General features: G+C 39.4%; 1 protein-coding gene and 1 long non-coding RNA gene across 2 annotated transcripts in view; one reads left to right on the top strand and one right to left on the bottom strand.

The window, feature by feature from the left end:
• LOC124277586 (coiled-coil domain-containing protein 34-like) overlaps positions 1–5,279 on the top strand; it is a 43,961-nt gene extending 38,682 nt beyond the window's left edge. Inside the window, 1 exon segment of the mRNA XM_046713304.1 lies at positions 4,207–5,279. Coding sequence (XP_046569260.1) covers positions 4,207–4,352 — 146 coding nt within the window. The 3' untranslated portion in view covers positions 4,353–5,279.
• Positions 5,280–7,370: 2,091 nt separating this feature from the next.
• LOC124277606 lies at positions 7,371–14,000 on the bottom strand. Its single transcript, XR_006898870.1, has 2 exons — positions 13,489–14,000; positions 7,371–8,268 (listed from the first exon to the last, which is right to left on the bottom strand). It is a non-coding gene; the product is annotated as an uncharacterized LOC124277606 (long non-coding RNA).
• Positions 14,001–21,900: the final 7,900 nt, after the last annotated feature.

The raw sequence follows: 21,900 nt of genomic DNA, 5'->3' as shown, positions 1-21,900 counted from the left end.
CAATTTTGTAACTTACCTACTGATGGTGACAGTTCAGTCACAAGGCATTATGTAGCCCTAAAACATCTGTAAAAACTGAGACCACGTTGGCTGGTAAATGTCCATTCTATTCCAACAATGGTGACACATAATCCACAATTCACCATGTATCTCGAGAACCCCTTCCTGTTAAAACTGTCACCACCTGGGTTGCTAGAAGTCCACTCTTCTCTAATGATGGTGAGAGTTCAGCCACAATTCACCATGTTCTGGAGAACATGTATAAATGTCACAACCTGCGCAGGTAGTTGTCGACTCTCCACTAACGATGACAGTTTACTCACAACTAATTGTGTTTTCGAGAACACCTTCTTGTATAAATGTCACAACCTGTGCAGGTAGTTGTCGACTCTCCACTAACGATGGTGACAGTTTACTCACTAAGCACAGAGTGTCGCTAGAACTCACAGTATAAACTGTCACAACCCAGCCAGATAGGTATCTCCCAACTGATGGTGGATGTCATCTTTGTTGACTGACACCATGGTAACAGTTTATTCTACCCAGATATCCCCAGATCACCATAACAACAGCATCTTGAAGCATCCTCTTGACCGGTGCTTTCAAGACATCACAGTGTGCGTCAATCAATACCCTTCATTAGCCACGGAATCTCCTCAGGTGCAGTTGAATCATTAGTGAAAACTTGATTACAACTTAATGAATTCCGCTGACTAGGTAATGACCACATGGAATATATTTATAATTTGTGAGTTGGAGTGCGTGGTAGTTCAATAGCATTTAGTATTATCTGTGAACTTTTACTAGGAGGAAAATGCTGTTATATTATTGATATTTCTGCCTGTTTTGTGAAAAGCTTTATTTCAGACATTGAATTTGCCCTCAAGCGACAACTCATTTCGCATGTAAGCATACTAAGGAGTTTCTGTTGTATCCTTGTTCCTAGGCAGTGCAGATCGTCTTTCTCGTTTGCTTCCAAAATATTTGCCAGCTTTGAGAGAATAACTGTAACAACTGTCAACATTGTAACTAATGACGACAGGTCAAACTGGCAGCTCAACTCGTACATACATTGGGTAGGTAATGTTATCGGGGGTGATGGAGACATTATGCTGGTATCTGAGGCTGATGTGGCTCATGGTGGGGATGTGATGACATTGGCTGAACACAGAATCTCACCAGCATATCCATGATGCAGAATGTATCTTATTAGAGATATCATGAAATGACCATCTCCCTATACAATACACATCACAATATCTTGTTCCTATTGCGATACATACTTCATTACAATTTTGCATGAATTGTTATATTGTATAGACCATAAACACTATTAAAGAAGCATGCAACTTCCTGAATATATACCCGTGAAGATCCGGGTTGGAATTGATCTTCAGTAACCTATGTCATAAGAGGTGACTAATGGGATCGGGTGGTCAGGCTCTCTGACTTGGTTGACACACGTCATTGTATCCCAATTGCGTAGATCGATGCTCATTCTGTTGATCACTAGATTGTCTGGTCCAGATTTGATTATTTATACACCGCCGCGATATAGCTGGAATATTGCTGAGTGCAGCATAAAACTAAACTCACTCACTCTTGAATATCTTGTATCGTGTTTCAAATACCTGCTGTGATTGTCTCATTTCAATCCTTATTTTATTTCATACTAGAGTATCAACATTAGTATTTTCTGTTATTGAATAAAATGGCAGATTCCCTGCTTGCAAAGCATCCACCATGTGTACCTTAAATACAAACGAATGGGTTCACAGTGAAACGATGTGGAGTAAGAATATGAAACTAAACAAGATTCCACTATAAATCTGAATGGGGTTAAAATATGAATCAATGACAGGTGTGTATTGTGTATTGTATTGTTTGAGAAAATTATAAATTATTGATGTATTGGTTAATAGTGACTTCCTCAACATTTATCTTTATATTGATTTTCTTTGAGTCATTTGCACTGATAATTTATGGAACTTACAGGAAATTGAATTCACAGTATGTGTATTGACAAATTGCTTGAAGTGAATTTTTATATTTTGGTTCAGCAAGAACTGTGTTAGTTTTGGAGTCTTTATGATGAACTGCGTGTTAGTTTTGGAGTCTTTATGATGAACTGTGTGTTAGTTTTGGAGTCTTTATGATGAACTGTGTGTTAGTTTTGGAGTCTTTATGATGAACTGTGTGTTAGTTCTGGAGTATTTATGATGAACTGTGTGTTAGTTCTGCAGTCTTTATGATGAACTGTGTGTTAGTTCTGGAGTATTTATGATGAACTGTGTGTTAGTTTTGGAGTCTTTATGATGAACTGTGTGCTAGCTTTGGAGTCTTTATGATGAACTGTGTTGTTAGTTCTGTGAACTGTGTCTGTATGATGAACTGTGTGCTAGTTTTGCAGTCTTTATGATGAACTGTGTGTTAGTTCTGCAGTCTTTATGATGAACTGTGTGTTAGTTCTGGAGTATTTATGATGAACTGTGTGTTAGTTCTGCAGTCTTTATGATGAACTGTGTGTTAGTTCTGCAGTATTTATGATGAACTGTGTGTTAGTTCTGGAGTATTTATGATGAACTGTGTGTTAGTTTTGGAGTCTTTATGATGAACTGTGTGCTAGCTTTGGAGTCTTTATGATGAACTGTGTGTTAGTTCTGTAGTCTTTATGATGAACTGTGTGCTAGTTTGGAGTCTTTATGATGAACTGTGTGTTAGTTTTGGAGTCTTTATGATGAACTGTGTGTTAGTTTTGGAGTCTTTATGATGAACTGTGTGTTAGTTCTGGAGTCTTTGTGATGAACTGTGTGTTAGTTCTGGAGTATTTATGATGAACTGTGTGTTAGTTCTGCAGTCTTTATGATGAACTGTGAGTTAGTTCTGGAGTCTTTATGATGAACTGTGTGTTAGTTCTGGAGTATTTATGATGAACTGTGTGCTAGCTTTGGAGTCTTTATGATGAACTGTGTGCTAGCTTTGGAGTCTTTATGATGAATGGGCAGAATTTTTATGATGCTTTGAATTATACATCCTTTGACCCAGCTTTGACAAGGCAGGCATTGTTTTGTCGAGCTTTCTTTTCAGCATGGTTTCAATGTCCCTCCTACATGTGTCTTCTTTGTCTCAGTTGGTCATGCAATCAGTAAACAAGAGGACAGGGTTTGTGTGGGGAGTGAACTGGGAAACCAATATCAAGTGCTGAGAATTCTCTTTGCCATTCAGGATTGAAGTTCTCTTTCATTTCATTTCCCAAGTCCAGAATCATGTCAAAATGAGGGTTGAGCTCATCCAGGAGCATATCTCATGTGCTGTTCAGCATTAATTAGGAAACTTTGTATACACACCATACAAGTGCCAAACTGTACATCTGTTTCATTAAACTGAGATCTTTTACCCTGATACAATATCTCCCTGCATGGAGAACTGACAACACCTGCATAGAAGTCTACATCAAGTGAAACCTTTTACACCTTTGCCTTCCTGATATAAATGAAGGATGCATGGTTTTGATGTAACCTGATGTCAGCTTTCTAAAATGATTTGGTTTCACTTTTAACCAACACAAAATTACAGTTATACCCCTGATAGTTCAGCTTGTTTGGTGTAGATGTCATGGTGCTGAGAAATGAGTGTATGAAATATTGACCAGCATGTGACGGCCTGACTGAATACAAACAAATTCATCTGCGGTGATCTTCATGCACAGAAGTATCATACTGGAGTAACATATGTAACTGTAGTTCAGTGGGATTCACAGGAACTTAGTAAAAAAATAGTTTGCTAGCATTTACAAGATAGCATTCCTGATGTAGCATGTTTAGGACAAGACGTGGTATTTTTTTAGCTAATTGATTTGTCCTGTATATAACTCCCATAATTCTTATGAATGTGTCCCTCTAAAACTCGATTGCCTTATTTCCTGAAACGTGTTTCTGATCCACAGGTTTAACTTAAATATAACATTTAAACATCCATTATCTTGTGTTGTCTTACTTCCTAGTGGTCTTCCCAAGCACTGTCCATTGGAGTTATCTTTCCCTGACATGTGCGCAGGAACCTCATAATTTTTCCTAGGGTACTCTGGGATTCCGAGGGAAAGGCCTCAGGTGGTAGTATTCTAAGAATTATTGTCAGTGAATACTTCTGTATCCTGACTCCATTGTTTGTGTATGCTCTGACTGAAGTTGACAATCTGTGTTGCAGGTTACCATGACACAGCAGCGTACCCAACTCCATCCTTCTACAATCCACTACCATGGCAACCCATACACATACCTCGAGTGAAGAATGAAAAGCCAAAGAAGTCAAAGCCAAAGAAATATGTCTGGAATCCAAATAAGTATTACTGAGCAGATATGTGTATATATCTTCTGTTATTTAATTTGATTTGTTTATTTGTTTTGAGACAGGAGGTATCTGTGATATGGCAGTTCACTAAGAAAGATCATACTGAATCTCTTATCACAATGTTGCTAGTTATCACTGTGGATGTGAGGACTCAAGTAGAAATATCTTATCAGACTCAAATACGTCTGTTGTAAATATCATACCTTGAAGCTGCACTATTTGCCATTTGTATTATCAGTTCAGACTAATATATATTTTTGTTTTTATTAATGGTAGTTTTTGTTTTCAGTCTTAGTAATTGCTACAAACAGGAATGTACAAAACTTTCATGGTATGATAAGGTAGTTGTTGTATGGAGGAACTTGTTTCTTGTAGTTTGTAGAAAACAGATGTTCCTGATTTCATTTGTATGAATCTGATTTATTATGCAGACTTGGATTGCATTGTTTTGTGTTGAGACTTGACATATATATGTTTGTATATTCCGTCCATTTCGTTGATTTCTTTCTTTGTATGTTCTGTCTCAGACAGAAATCTCTCTTCCCAGTCATAGATGTCATACCCTTTTGTAACTGCCTGTACTCTTGCATACAAACAGTTGTGTCAGGTTCCTGACCTTGTATTACTGATATCACCGTGTTCACGAATAGTGCCTGACTCTCTGACAAATCCGGCAGATTCGCCAACTGTCCGATAGAACTGTACAACCCGCTGGCCCCAGTGTCTGACTGTATATTTCACAATGACTTTGACTGAAGTTGTTATATGTGACATATCACATTTGTTTGTTGTTCTTAAATCGGATGTTTGTTAATTTCAATGCCAGTTATAAGAAATGTTAAATCTGTAATGTGTATTTAATTTTATTCTATGGGTCCTGTGAATTTTCAATGGGTCAGACAGACATCTGAAACTTACAGGACCCAATGTCCTGTTACTTTGAAACATCATTCGTGAATACTGATATCAACGATATCATGTTGGAGGCGTCATTTACTTCATGGTTTCCATTGACTTGTATACTTAAAGGGAGATAATTCATTTAGTTGAAGCTCTCGTAAAATATTGCTTACACTATCAGATTTTGGATGATGTCATATTTTGTAAAGTTCTTTTATGATGACAGATTAAGATATTGTATATAAATCCAGGCCTTGGTTTAATTAGCTTGAGTCTTTATTCAGCTAAATCAGAATGACCACACTGTGTTTGAGTAGGTAAGGATATGAGGCCACTTTTTCTTGTTTTACAAGAACAATTTATAACCATAAATATTGGTTAAAATACAGATTTAGGCACATGAACTTAATGGACCAGTTTGCAAGAAAACAGACCTTTTGTCCAGCACTTTTTCAACATAAAAAGTATTTATCTAGTAGTTTCATAACCAAAACAGTACAGATATCATAATAACTAATATATTTCTTGCATTTTATCGATTCATATTACAGTATGCACATTTACTGAGAGTTCTAGATCCATAGTAAACACACCATGGCTTCTCAGATCTATTTCACATGGTGTAGCTATAGGAGTGTGGGTCTTGTATCTTGATATGCAGTTTACTGTGTTAACCCTAATGGTGTCGTCAGCTGGCTTTTTGTACCACAATGTGATAACGTCACGATTTACAAAATGAATACATCGTACAAAAAGTGCATATTGTCCTTCCAACAGTAACAATTGAACAAATCCAAAACGAAACTGCACTTGATTTTATTGTTGACATAAGACTAAAAATCATTTTTCATTTTGCACCACATTTGTGTAATTTTGAGAGGTCAGGTATACAAACCAAAGACAAAACATATGTGCTAATAGTAATTCTTTGAAAATGAGGGAATTTGGTGCAAGGGCATTACAGGCAGTAACATGTCAATATCATGTTTCATCTATTATTTTAGCTGAAGATAATTGGTAATCTACAGACAGTAGAAGCTGACACAGATTTCACTGACTCATTCTGAAAAGCAGTTATTTCATTGGTCAGAATGTCTGTCTCTCATTTCATCAGGGGTCATTTGATTGGCTGGTTGGATTATGATTTGGCTTGCATTTACATTGTGAGGTATTTATATAAAGGCAGTGTGTACATTATCCTAAGTTATTTAGATATTACTATCTTTGTTGACTGGAATTGTAAAACTTTTCCAGCATGGAAACAGAACTTGAGTATGTAAATACATAGCCATGTAATTACATCTGACCAATTCTGAAGGTTACATTGTATTTTCTATGGATCTATGTGCATATTTATCCTTATCATATGTGCTATGAGTGTACATGAGTACCTGTTGCTCATCATGTGTGTGTCTAGTTGGCCCTTGTTACAAAGCACTGTCTGTGATATGTGTGAATGTATTTGGACTGAGGCTGAAAAATAAATAGCAAAGTCAAAAATTGTGTTGTTGTGTTGTGTATAAGTAATGATGTTTTAGGGGTTTTCAAGTGACTGCCCCTCTACTAACAAGGCTGGGCTGCTACAATTTACAGTGCAGAGTTACATCCCTTAGTTGTTCCTGGATCTGATGAATTCGAATCCTCTGTTCACCCAGATTAGGATTCTGCTTGTCAGCACTTTGACCCAAGAGTTTCACCAATGTGGCAGACATACAGGGTCTGCTGTACCATGGTTGTACCACACACATGTAACATGCAGGGTCTGCTGTACCATGGTTGTACCACACACATGTAACATACAGGGTCTGCTGTACCATGGTTGTACTACACACATGTAACATGCAGGGCCTGCGGTACCGGGGTCGTACCACACACATGTAATATGGCAAACTGACACACCATGACATAAAAACACAAACTGCTGCAACCTATTGTTTGACAGAATGGAATCTCTTGGGTGAGCCATGGTTGGCTGATATAGAGTCTAACCTGAGATTAGTTTCTTTGTTTGTAAGTCCTAAGCCCTTGTTCTTGCTACAACCTGGGTCTCTTTGGGCTCTCCTTATTCATTTACCTGATTAGCTGTTATATAGTTGAAGTATTCACAACATGAAACATCATTTTCACCATATATCATATATAATCTATCAAAAATATGGAAAGACACTGAACATTCCTACAGAACAGTTGGAAGTCACTCTATAACATGTACCTCACTGCCTCACAGTGGTTGGTTTCAGTGTTACATATTGCACCACATCAATCATTTTACTTTGGTGTTAAATGCTTTTGGCTTGCATATTGTTAATACAATGAAGGTTTTTGGAAGATATATTTTCGAAGGGTCATCCTGTTCTAGTAAATTCTGTGATCATCATCATCATCTTCTTCCTCATCTCTTACCTCCCCTTCCTCCTCCCCTTCCTCTTCTTCCCTTTCTTCCCCCTCCTCCTCGTCATCTTCCCCTTCCTCATCTTCCCCTCTTCGTCATACCCTGAACCTCCTGCACCTTCTACTACCTGCGTGAATGCCACTTTGGGAACCTGGGTACACAGTTTCCGTTTATGAAGGTCAAGGCTGCTCTTCCCTCTGAATTTGCCATGTCCGCACTGATCACAGTGAAACAAGTTGGATCGAGTCAGAACAGGACAAAGATGGCGTTGGTGGATGTGTAGAGAAGCCAGACCTCTAAGGTATCCTCTGTTACAGGCCTGACATCTGTACAGTCCGCCAGCTGTTCCGTTTTGGTTTCCAGCAGGTGCTTGCTTGGACTTTCCCACCTTCTTCGATAGAGATTTCTTATTGCTTGGACCAGATCTACCTCTGGTGGATGACATGGTTGTGTACCTGAAAGTCTTATTGATGATTTCTGAATGTGTTCTTGAAGGTGTCTGAGCAATTTAACATCAGTTGCTAATTGATGACCGACAACAGCACTCACAGACCGTCATGTAGACGATGTTCGATGGACTGACTGTCTGGTGGTACCTCACCACCACAGTATACTCTTCAATACTGCTGGAAATGAAGACGAATAATACACTAAAATATGCTGGACATTATTTCACTGTAAATTTTAGATTTATTTCAAAGTAGTATATTAAGTCATTGCTGTTGATACCCATTAGAACAATTACAGTGTAGATGGGACATTTCAGACATTTCAGCAGATACCAAGGTAGTATACTTCTTGACCAATGGCAGTGGTTTATAACATGGTGTACTTACTAGACACAGTGACATGTCAGCAGTACAGTGGTTTATAACACGGTGTACTTACTAGACACAGTGACATGTCAGCAGTACAGTGGTTTATAACACGGTGTACTTACTAGACACGGTGACATGTCAGCAGTACAGTGGTTTATAACACAGTGTACTTACTAGACACGGTGACATGTCAGCAGTATAGTGGTTTATAACACAGTGTACTTACTAGACACGGTGACATGTCAGCAGTACAGTGGTTTATAACACGGTGTACTTACTAGACACAGTGACATGTCAGCAGTACAGTGGTTTATAACACGGTGTACTTACTAGACACGGTGACATGTCAGCAGTACAGTGGTTTATAACACGGTGTACTTACTAGACACGGTGACATGTCAACAGTACAGTGGTTTATAACACGGTGCACTTACTAGACACGGTGACATGTCAGCAGTACAGTGGTTTATAACACGGTGTACTTACTAGACACGGTGACATGTCAGCAGTACAGTGGTTTATAACACGGTGTAACTTACTAGACACGGTGACATGTCAGCAGTACAGTGGTTTATAACACGTAATTTTTTGACAGACCCGTGACATGTCAGCAGTACAGTGGTTTATAACACGGTGTACTTTACTAGACACGGTGACATGTCAACAGTACAGTGGTTTATAACACGGTGTACTTACTAGACACGGTGACATGTCAGCAGTACAGTGGTTTATAACACGGTAATTTACTTAGACACGGTGACATGTCAGCAGTACAGTGGTTTATAACACGGTACTTACTTACTAGACACGGTGACATGTCAGCAGTACAGTGGTTTATAACACGGTGTACTTACTTAGACACGGTGACATGTCAGCAGTACAGTGGTTTATAACACGGTGTATTTTACTAGACACGGTGACATGTCAGCAGTACAGTGGTTTATAACATCGTGTACTTACTAGACACGGTGACATGTCAGCAGTACAGTGGTTTATAACACGTGAATTTACTTACTGAACACGGTGACATGTCAGCAGTACAGTGGTTTATAACACGGTGTACTTACTAGACACAGTGACATGTCAGCAGTACAGTGGTTTATAACACGGTGTACTTTACTAGACACAGTGACATGTCAGCAGTATAGTGGTTTATAACACGGTGTACTTACTAGACACAGTGACATGTCAAGCAGTATAGTGGTTTATAACACGGTGTACTTTCAGACACAGTGACATGTCAGCAGTACAGTGGTTTATAACACAGTGTACTTTTACTAGACACTGTGACATGTCAGCAGTACAGTGGTTTATAACACGGTGTACTTACTAGACACAGTGACATGTCAGCAGTACAGTGGTTTATAACACGGTGTAATTTACTTCAGGACACAGTGACATGTCAGCAGTACAGTGGTTTATAACACGGTATACTTACTAGACACGGTGACATGTCAGCAGTACAGTGGTTTATACAGTGGTTTATAGTGACATGTCAGCAGTACAGTGGTTTATACGGTGTACTTACTAGACACAGTGACATGTCAGCAGTACAGTGGTTTATAACACGGTGTACTTACTAGACACAGTGATGACATGTCAGCAGTACAGTGGTTTATAACACGGTGTACTTACTAGACACGGTGACATGTCAGCAGTACAGTGGTTTATAACACGGTGTACTTACTAGACACAGTGACATGTCAGCAGTACAGTGGTTTATAACACGGTGTACTTACTAGACACAGTGACATGTCAGCAGTACAGTGGTTTATAACACGTACAGTGGTTACTCGTTCAGACACTCGTGACATGTCAGCAGTACAGTGGTTTATAACACGGTGTAATTTACTCAGACACAGTGACATGTCAGCAGTACAGTGGTTTATAACACGGTAAAATTTACTGTGACATTACAGTACAGTGGTTTATAACTAGACTTACAGACACGGTGACATGTCAGCAGTACAGTGGTTTATGTGTACTTATAGACACACGGTGACATGTCAGCAGTACAGTGGTTTATAACACGGTGTAATTTACTAGACACAGTGACATGTCAGCAGTACAGTGGTTTATAACACGGTGTAATTTACTAGACACAGTGACATGTCAGCAGTACAGTGGTTTATAACACGGTGTACTTACTAGACACAGTGACATGTCAGCAGTACAGTGGTTTATAACACGTGTACTTACTAGACACGGTGACATGTCAGCAGTACAGTGGTTTATAACACGGTGTACTTACTAGACACTGTGACATGTCAGCAGTACAGTGGTTTATAACACGGTGTACTTACTAGACACACAGTGACATGTCAGCAGTACAGTGGTTTATAACACGGTGTACGGTGGTGACATGTCAGCAGTACAGTGGTTTATAACACGGTGTAATTTACTAGACACATGGTGACATGTCAGCAGTACAGTGGTTTATAACACGGTGTACTTACTCAGACACGGTGACATGTCAGCAGTACAGTGGTTTATAACACTGTACTTACTAGACACAGTGACATGTCAGCAGTACAGTGGTTTATAACACGGTGTACTTACTAGACACAGTGACATGTCAGCAGTACAGTGGTTTATAACACGGTGTACTTACTAGACACAGTGACATGTCAGCAGTACAGTGGTTTATAACACGGTGTACTTACTAGACACTGTGACATGTCAGCAGTATAGTGGTTTATAACACAGTGTACTTACTAGACACTGTGACATGTCAGCAGTACAGTGGTTTATAACACGGTGTACTTACTGACATGTGACATGTCAGCAGTACAGTGGTTTATAACACGGTGTACTTACTAGACACAGTGACATGTCAGCAGTACAGTGGTTTATAACACAGTGTACTTACTTTCTAGACACGGTGACATGTCAGCAGTACAGTGGTTTATAACACGGTGTACTTACTGACACTGTGACATGTCAGCAGTACAGTGGTTTATAACACGGTGTACTTACTAGACACAGTGACATGTCAGCAGTACAGTGGTTTATAACACGGTGTACTTACTAGACACTGTGACATGTCAGCAGTACAGTGGTTTATAACACGGTGTAATTTACTAGACACAGTGACATGTCAGCAGTACAGTGGTTTATAACACGGTGTACTTACTAGACACTGTGACATGTCAGCAGTACAGTGGTTTATAACACGGTGTACTTACTAGACACGGTGACATGTCAACAGTACAGTGGTTTATAACACGGTGTACTTACTAGACACTGTGACATGTCAGCAGTACAGTGGTTTATAACACGGTGTACTTACTAGACACTGTGACATGTCAGCAGTACAGTGGTTTATAACACGGTGTACTTACTAGACACAGTGACATGTCAGCAGTACAGTGGTTTATAACACGGTGTACTTACTAGACACAGTGACATGTCAACAGTACAGTGGTTTATAACACGGTGTACTTACTAGACACAGTGACATGTCAGCAGTACAGTGGTTTATAACACGGTGTACTTACTAGACACGGTGACATGTCAGCAGTACAGTGGTTTATAACACGGTGTACTTACTACTAGACACGGTGACATGTCAGCAGTACAGTGGTTTATAACACGTGGGTGTACTTACTAGACACAGTGACATGTCAGCAGTACAGTGGTTTATAACACGGTGCACTTACTAGACACTGTGACATGTCAGCAGTACAGTGGTTTATAACACGGTGTACTTACTAGACACGGTGACATGTCAGCAGTACAGTGGTTTATAACACGGTGCACTTACTAGACACGGTGACATGTCAGCAGTACAGTGGTTTATAACACGGTGTACTTTACTAGACACGGTGACATGTCAGCAGTACAGTGGTTTATAACACGTGTACTTACTAGACACAGTGACATGTCAGCAGTACAGTGGTTTATAACACGGTGCACTTACTGAACACTGTGACATGTCAGCAGTACAGTGGTTTATAACACGGTGCACTTACTGAACACTGTGACATGTCAGCAGTACAGTGGTTTATAACAGCAGTGCACTTACTGAACACGTGTACTAGACACTGTGACATGTCAGCAGTACAGTGGTTTATAACACGGTGTACTTACTAGACACAGTGACATGTCAACAGTACAGTGGTTTATAAACGGTGTACTTACTAGACACGGTGACATGTCAGCAGTACAGTGGTTTATAACACCGTGTACTTACTGAGACACAGTGACATGTCAGCAGTACAGTGGTTTATAACACGGTGTAACTTACTGAGACACGGTGACATGTCAGCAGTACAGTGGTTTATAACCACGGTGTACTTACTAGACACGGTGACATGTCAGCAGTACAGTGGTTTATAACACGGTGTACTTACTAGACACGGTGACATGTCAGCAGTACAGTGGTTTATAACACGGTGTACTTACTAGACACGGTGACATGTCAGCAGTACAGTGGTTTATAACACGGTGTACTTACTAGACACGGTGACATGTCAGCAGTACAGTGGTTTATAACACGGTGTACTTACTAGACACAGTGACATGTCAGCAGTACAGTGGTTTATAACACGGTGTACTTACTAGACACAGTGACATGTCAGCAGTACAGTGGTTTATAACACGGTGTACTTACTAGACACAGTGACATGTCAGCAGTACAGTGGTTTATAACACGGTGTACTTACTAGACACTGTGACATGTCAGCAGTACAGTGGTTTATAACACGGTGTACTTACTAGACACGGTGACATGTCAGCAGTACAGTGGTTTATAACACGGTGTACTTACTAGACACTGTGACATGTCAGCAGTACAGTGGTTTATAACACGGTGCACTTACTAGACACGGTGACATGTCAGCAGTACAGTGGTTTATAACACGGTGTACTTACTAGACACGGTGACATGTCAACAGTACAGTGGTTTATAACACGGTGTACTTACTAGACACAGTGACATGTCAGCAGTACAGTGGTTTATAACACGGTGTACTTACTAGACACTGTGACATGTATACAGTACAGTGGTTTATAACACGGTGTACTTACTGTAGCAAGGAGCGGGAATCGATATTACCATCTCTTCGTTGAGAACTGATTGTGTACAGCCAGGTGTAAGTTTTCCTACTTTCGCTTTCGGTCTTCCTGTTCCGTCGTACAGGCAGGCTGTTTATTTCCTTCCATCTTCCGATGCACTGGTGGCCACTAACTAACATCTTATTCTAGTGGTTACTTTTGCCACGGGAGATGATTTTCACGATACACCATTTGTTTCCCCCATATATACTATAAAACTAACGCTATAAAACATTTACAAATATGCTTCAAAGCCGATTACATTTATGTGTATATTGGCGAATGTTAGTGGGACTGTCATGACATGTAGGAGAAAAACAGTTCTCCCAGAATGCCCAACAAAAAATACAGTTGGACCAGCCGTGCGTCGCACAGCTCTTTTTTTAGTCACCTTTCCTAACACGATACAATACCAAAATCTCTATTAGCGCGAACATTAACAACACACATAGCTAAAAGCCACCGGTTACCATTCAATGTATATACCTTTGTATTTGTGCGTGCGTCCGTGCGTGGTAGATACTGAGAAAGTGTAATCCCAAATATAAAACATATGTTGCATTTGAGAACATTCCAAATGGCATTGTGTATTCGTATCTTTTAACCTGTGAAGGTCCGGGTTAGAAATGATCTTCAGTAACCCATGCTTGTCGTAAGAGGCGACTGACGGGATCGGGTGGTCAGGCTCGCTGACTTGGTTGACACATGTCATCGGTTCCCAATTGCGCAGATCTATGCTCATGCAGTTGATCACTGGATTGTCTAGTCCAGACTCGATTATTTACAGAACGCCGCCATATAGCTGGAATATTGCTGCGTGCGGCGTAAAACTAAACTCACTCACTCGTATCTTTTAAATAACGGTCGATGGCACGAAAAAAAACGTTTGAGAAAAAGGTATGGAAGTGGCTGTGTTCCCTCACTACCTCCTCTACTGGAGGGTTTACAGTAGCCCTCCCCTTAATACACTGTCAGCGATAACAATTAAGCGAACATATATATGCGATATATATAAAATGTTATTTATATTTTTTTGTATTTAATACTTTATTGCTGAATCCCTGTTACAGGCGGGGACAAGGAGCCAGAGAATTCCTTGCCGTCTTGGGGGAAAAAAACGTAATGAAGGATTCAGAGTTTTTGAAAAAGATACAACTGTCACACACACAGGCATACCGAAAGAACACAGTCCTCCTTATCATGGGGCTGTGCCCTGGCTGCGTCCTCTTTTCCAAAGGAGCACCTTGCATCCGTTTGGCGAAATGGTCACGGAGGAGGGAGGGGCACAGCGCTCAAATACAAGACATGATTCCTGTGTGCCTAGGGAGGTCTTCTTGCTATCCCTTGCCTCGGAATTCTTCGGGCAGTCCCTAGCCCTCCTGGTGGGCATCCAGTCCACCGCACCCCAAGGTGACAATGGCGTCCCGGTTAAGTAAAGGTGAAGAATATTTCTCATCATTGACGCTTAATCGCCGAGTATAATTCGGAAACCATATATATGCTAGGCCGTGAATAACAAGTTATTTCAATACTCTACCAACATATGGTCCCAGTCGGCCAGAACACGCCAGAATGTACCAGGGTTTCTGAGTCTGAAAGAAATGAGTCGTGGATAAGCATGATAAAAATACTGCGAGTAGCAATGTGTCAGCAATATCATGGCGTGGAACTAACTTCAGAAAAGGGCGTCACGCATAGTACCCATATCGGGAATCGGACGCGGATCCTAAGCAAGACGGGCCAACACTTAACCACAAGGCTGCACCACTGCCCCGTTTACACGTGGGAAATAGTGCCGTCATATACTGAGAGGCAATATTGCTGAGTGATGCATTAAACAAAAAAAGATCGGCACCTGTGGCTTCTTGTGTCCTGGTATTGATATACTACGCCTTATATTCTATATATACATTCACCTCTATACAGTTGATTGATTGAAACATATTTTATTCAATTAAGAAACGGATTGGGCACAAGTTATTCAACTTAAATAAGCCCTCTCCACATAGTTACAAGTGTATATTACAAAAAAGTTCAACAAGAGGCAGACAAAGGGTATAGATATATGTACAGACAGAGTTATTTAAATCGTTTAGTGTTATGGATGTAGATATGTACACTTTTAAAAACATTCTGCGAGAGACCTGCATTGCCATTTAAGATGAGATTAATATCAACACATGCTCTATTATTCACTGTATTTTCTAAAGAGGTTAACATTTGTTCTCTTTGAATTATATATAATGGACATTCAAGAAAATAATGAAAAGCATTTTCACAATTATGGCCACACTGACAAAGTGCATAATTTCTAACATTAATTCTGAATAAATCATAATTAAGTGTACTTGTCATATATCTTAATCTTGTATGCAAAACATTAGTTTCCTTTTCCAATATGAGAAATATACGGGTGCACATTTTTGTCACACATGAACTGCAGTTTTAAAAGACACAACAGATTTACAGTTTCTGATAGCTAAGGGGATGTTATTCCACAGTTTAATTGTTGATGGAAAAAAGGATAGAGTCGAATATCGTAGTCTTGTACAGGGTTGAGTGTAATTACTGGAGTTTCTTAATTCATAATTTGTTCGACTACCTACTACAGGAGGGAGTAAATCATAAAGAAAACTTGGAGCTAGGCCTGTATGTATCTTATAAAATAACGATAATTTTTTCACCCTTCTTTCTCTCAGATAGTAAATCCCATCCCGTTTCAAAGTATAATGATCTAGAAGAAGCATATCTCTGCAGACCAGTAACTGTACGAGCCGCTTCAAGTTGTAACTTTTCTAATCTATTAGATTCTTCAATAGAACACCCGTCCCATACTTCAGATGCGTACTCGAAATGTGGTCTTATGAATACAGTATATATGTTTGACAATGTTGTTCTATTCAGGAGAAACTTTAACTTTCGAAATGCTCCAGTCATTTAGAAGTCTTTTTAACAATACTTTCAATGTGATGGTGCCAACCCCCATTACATGAAAATGTTAGTCCCAAATGTTTATGAAAGTCAACTGGTTTTACATGACAATTGTCAAATTTCAAATTAATGTCTGTTTGGACATCTTTCGTCGTAAATAGCATAGCTTCCGTTTTGTCCGGATTATAAGAAATTAGCCAGTCTTTTGCCCAATTACATAATATTTCTATACAGTTTTAATGTGAAAACAGATTAGCACAGTACAAAAGTACAGTGCTCACAAACAAGTATTTATACAATGTGCACCCACATGAGCGAACTATTGTTGGGCTTATTGTGCGTATATAGTATGGCATCCAGTGAAGAAGGGACGAGCTTGGTGAAAAAGTACATAATCATTTACAAATTCTGGTGTTTCCCATTTTGTCATTGTTTAAAATGACATTAAAATGGTTTAATGTTTTGCAAAATATGCTGTAACTGTAAATATGCAATATTTCTACACCCATTTTCTTCCAGATCTTCCTCTCATTCAGCAAAAACAAATGTGAAAACTGGGAATTACCGTGGTGTTATTGGCCAAGGAACAATATTACACTTCACGCATGGATCAACAATTATGACTTTGAGTCAAAGTACGCGGTTATGATTGTGTACAACATATGTTCTTTTCAAGTCATGATAGAGGTAATCTGATTGTGGTTGCTGTAAATATAGAACATGCCAATTAATTCACACAAGGGAAAGATTCCGCCCGTAACCCCCGTATTTTTTAAACCATTCTATGCCTAAGAATATTGGCCTATGGTTTTTATAAAAAGCCTAAACCTAAGCCTAACCCTAAACCTAACCCTAACCTTAAATCTTAACCCTAAACCCTCGAAATAATCCAAATAAATAGAAAACATTTCAAGCGGGAGTTACCGGCAAAACTCTTACAGTGAAGACCCTTGTCAGCAGCTAGGGTAATAAAAGAACTAACTTGCGATACACCAATCTCAACATGGCTGTAAACTTTGGTTTAAATATGGTTGCTCCCAAATGTAACAACTGGTTGAGAAGGGAAGATTACGATTCTGACGAGGTTCAACCACACACTTACAACAAAGAGTGCTGCTGGAAAAAACAACTTACCAGACAACTTACACAACATAATCCCAGTCCCTGAAGCCGAAACAAAGGAAGAAAAATAACTGAAAGCACCTCAGTGACAGGCCTTTACACAAAGAATGGTTCGCGATTTATCATAAGCCGAGGAAGATCTGATAGTAATTTCCTTTAGATTAATTACTGGTTTGCTTATGAATGTTGTAAAGGAAATATGTGTGGTTATCTACACGCCTTAGGCAAAACAGATAGAGTTCAGGCGGACCGCTGCCCATCTGTGTGTTTGGAAACGAACATGCCGACCAAAAGCGTAATCTGAAAAAAACAACCAATGACACAAACAAATCAAATCAAACAAATACCAACCAAACCACCCCTTAGTTCAGCTCCCCATACCACTTCTTGCAAATTTCCAAATAATTATGCAACCCTAACACCTCCCTCAGGTAGCCATACTTTTCGGTCAATCACCATCTTTCGATCAAACACTAAATGGCCTGGAAGGCCCCAGTGCGAAACACGCACGTAAAATCTAGAAATCATCATCAAGATCGATTCTGAAGATTATTTACAGCACGTACTTGTAATACATCGCAACTGATGTATGTATGTATGTATGTATGTATGTATGTATGTATGTATGTATGTATGTATGTATGTATGTATGTATGTATGTATGTATGTATGTATGTATGTATGTATCTGCATGGTACTCTCTCTCTCTCTCTCTCTCTGTGTGACAGAACACCATCTACATAACACCATGAGAAATATCTACATAGCACCATGAGCAATATCCGCATAGCACCATGAGAAATATCTACATAGCACCATGAGCAATATCTACATAGCACCATAGCACGATGAGCAATATCCGCATAGCACCATGAGAAAATATAGCACCATGAGAAACATCTACATACATAGCACCATAGCAGTAATCTACATAGCACCCGCATAGCACCATGAGAAATATCTACATAGCACCATGAGCAATATCCGCATAGCACCATGAGCAATATCCGCATAGCACCATGAGTAATATCCGCATTGTGCCATGGGAAATATCTACATAGCACCATGAGCAATATCCGCATAGCACCATGAGTAATATCCGCATTGTGCCATGGGAAATATCTACATAGCACCATGAGCAATATCCGCATAGCACCATGAGCAATATCGCATAGCACCATGGGAAACATCTACATAGCACCATGAGAAATATCTACATAGCACCATGAGAAATATCTACATAGCACCATGAGCAATATCTACATAGCACCATGGGAAACATCTACATAGCACCATGGGAAATATCTACATAGCACCATGAGCAATATCTACATAGCACCATGAGTAATATCCGCATAGCACCATGGGAAATATCTACATAGCACCATGAGAAATATCTACATAGCACCATGAGCAATATCCGCATAGCACCATGAGCAATATCTACATAGCACCATGAGCAATATCCGCATAGCACCATGAGTAATATCCGCATTGTGCCATGGGAAATATCTACATAGCACCATGAGAAATATCCGCATAGCACCATGAGAAATATCCGCATAGCACCATGAGTAATATCCGCATTGTGCCATGGGAAATATCTACATAGCACCATGAGCAATATCCGCATAGCACCATGAGTAATATCCGCATTGTGCCATGGGAAATATCTACATAGCACCATGAGCAATATCCGCATAGCACCATGAGCAATATCTACATAGCACCATGGGAAACATGGGAACATATCTACATAGCACCATGGGAAACATCTACATAGCACCATGGGAAATATCTACATAGCACCATGAGCAATATCTACATAGCACCATGAGCAATATCCGCAAGCATCTACATAGCACCATGGGAAATATCTACATAGCACCATGAGCAATATCCGCACCATAGCATCCATAGCAGAAATATCTACATAGCACCATGAGCAATATCCGCATAGCACCATGAGCAATATCCGCATAGTGCCATGAGAAACATCTACATAGCACCATGAGAAATATCTACATAGCACCATGAAATATCCGCATAGCACCAGAAACATCTACATAACACCATGAGAAATATCTACATAGCACCATAGCACCATGCAATATCTACATAGCACCATGAGAAATATCTACATAGCACCATGAGAAATATCTACATAGCACCATGAGAAATATCTACATAGCACCATGAGAAATATCTACATAGCACCATGAGAAATATCTACATAGCACCATGAGAAACATCTACATAGCACCATGAGAAATATCTACATAGCACCATGAGCAATATCCGCATAGCACCATGAGAAATATCTACATAGCACCATGAGAAATATCTACATAGCACCATGAGCAATATCTACATAGCACCATGAGAAATATCTACATAGCACCATGAGAAACATCTACATAACACCATGAGAAATATCTACATAGCACCATGAGCAATATCCGCATAGCACCATGAGAAATATCTACATAGCACCATGAGCAATATCTACATAGCACGATGAGCAATATCTACATAGCACCATGAGCAATATCTACATAGCACCATGAGTAATATCCGCATAGCACCATGAGAAATATCTACATAGCACCATGAGCAATATCCGCATAGCACCATGAGCAATATCCGCATAGCACCATGAGCAATATCCGCATTGTGCCATGGGAAATATCTACATAGCACCATGAGAAATATCCGCATAGTAAAATGAGAATTATCTACATAGGACCATAAGAAATATCTGCACTCACTCACTCTTAAGACTGCATAAAGTGGACATGATAAGCGCATGGTTGTCTGACATCTTAAACTGAACATTTCATGCTAGGATTTCTTTTACTAGTAACCCTTTCTTCTCAGAAGTGGGGTGGGGGTAAACCCCTCGGAGGACAACAACTAAGGGAGGATACTCAGGCTATGCGTTAAAACGGAAGATATTCTTTCCAGACCTTTGGATCAAGGAATGAAGTTTGTCCTGAAGTTTCGTGGGACGGTGGCGTGCAGTTGAAAATCAAATATTTTTTGGGTCAGTATCAAACTTGGTCCTTTTCTTAACGTGCAAAATACCCTCGGTTGAAGGATATTCTTTGAAGCGAAAATTAGGTGATACATTTGCTGGACTCATTCAATGTCTTTAGAGTCAAGCCTAAAGCTGATACCGTGTGACGGATAAACACCGATCACAGTAGTAAATGAGTTTTTGTAACCTGAACTATAGTTCCGTTCTTTATTGTTGAAACTTCCGCCTACCCTGGAAGTTACTATCCAGCGAGTCAGCGACAGGAACACGAGCACACAACCTACAGTAATTGTGTGATAGAGAGACACATTGACACTTCTCACAGATTGTACATCTCTCATCACCTCCCCCATCTGGATCAAGCAGAGTCTACATCAATGTAGGCCGAAGAAGCAGTTCAAAACCACAAAATTTAATTTCTCAGGTTTTAAACAACCTCCATATACCCTTTCACTTCAGAGAATTGACTGCAGGCTTAGACCGTTCAACTACTCATAATAGCAATATTCAGCCACTACGCGGATATTGGAATCAATTGTTCTTCAGCCACGGACTGTGACTTTCCACATGATGGGCTTCTCAAAATAACACATGTTTAGCGTTTTCTCTTCAGTGTGAACTATCCTTTCAAAATCAAGTCAAGTTCTTTTAACCGGTTGCTACTTGATTATATAATAGATGAATTTAAAGTAAACTCCTTTGACAATAAACGAAATACATACGATGCAAGTTGGCCCTAAAAAGAAATTTACTAATCTATTTCACCGTTTGCCATAGTCTGTCATACAGACCCTGAAACAAATATACCCAATGCAGCCCATGCAAGTCTAGAATTTGTGGCAAGTCTAGATTACTGCATAGAACAAGTATATGAATGACAACTTCTTTTATTCTAGAGCACGATGTTTCGATACATGTTCTTGTATCGTTTTCAAGTCATTCATACTTGAAAACGACACAAGAACCTGTATCGAAACGTCGTGCTCTAGAATAAAAGAAGTTGTCATCCATATATACTTGTTCTATCTGACTTCCAACTTCTAAATATGCCACTCAAAGTAGTAGATTACTGCAGTTTGAACAGTCTCTGGGCTCCTTTTTATTGTATTTATGGTTTTAATTTAAAACCTTTTGATTTTCTGTAAAATATGTTCATTACAGTGACTAGCTGTTAGTCTATGTTTGCCAATGAACATCTCAATAAAACTCAACTTTTGTGGTGCTGAAAACGTATTTCCACATTAAATTTTGTGAAACACTTGCCCTACATTTTATGCAGAAGCTTGTTTATATCA

This window comes from Haliotis rubra, unplaced genomic scaffold, assembly GCF_003918875.1.
Source record: "Haliotis rubra isolate DU_JTF1 unplaced genomic scaffold, ASM391887v1 Scf224, whole genome shotgun sequence".
Classification (NCBI taxonomy): domain Eukaryota; kingdom Metazoa; phylum Mollusca; class Gastropoda; order Lepetellida; family Haliotidae; genus Haliotis; species Haliotis rubra.
This window is presented reverse-complemented; position numbering and strand designations above follow the sequence as displayed.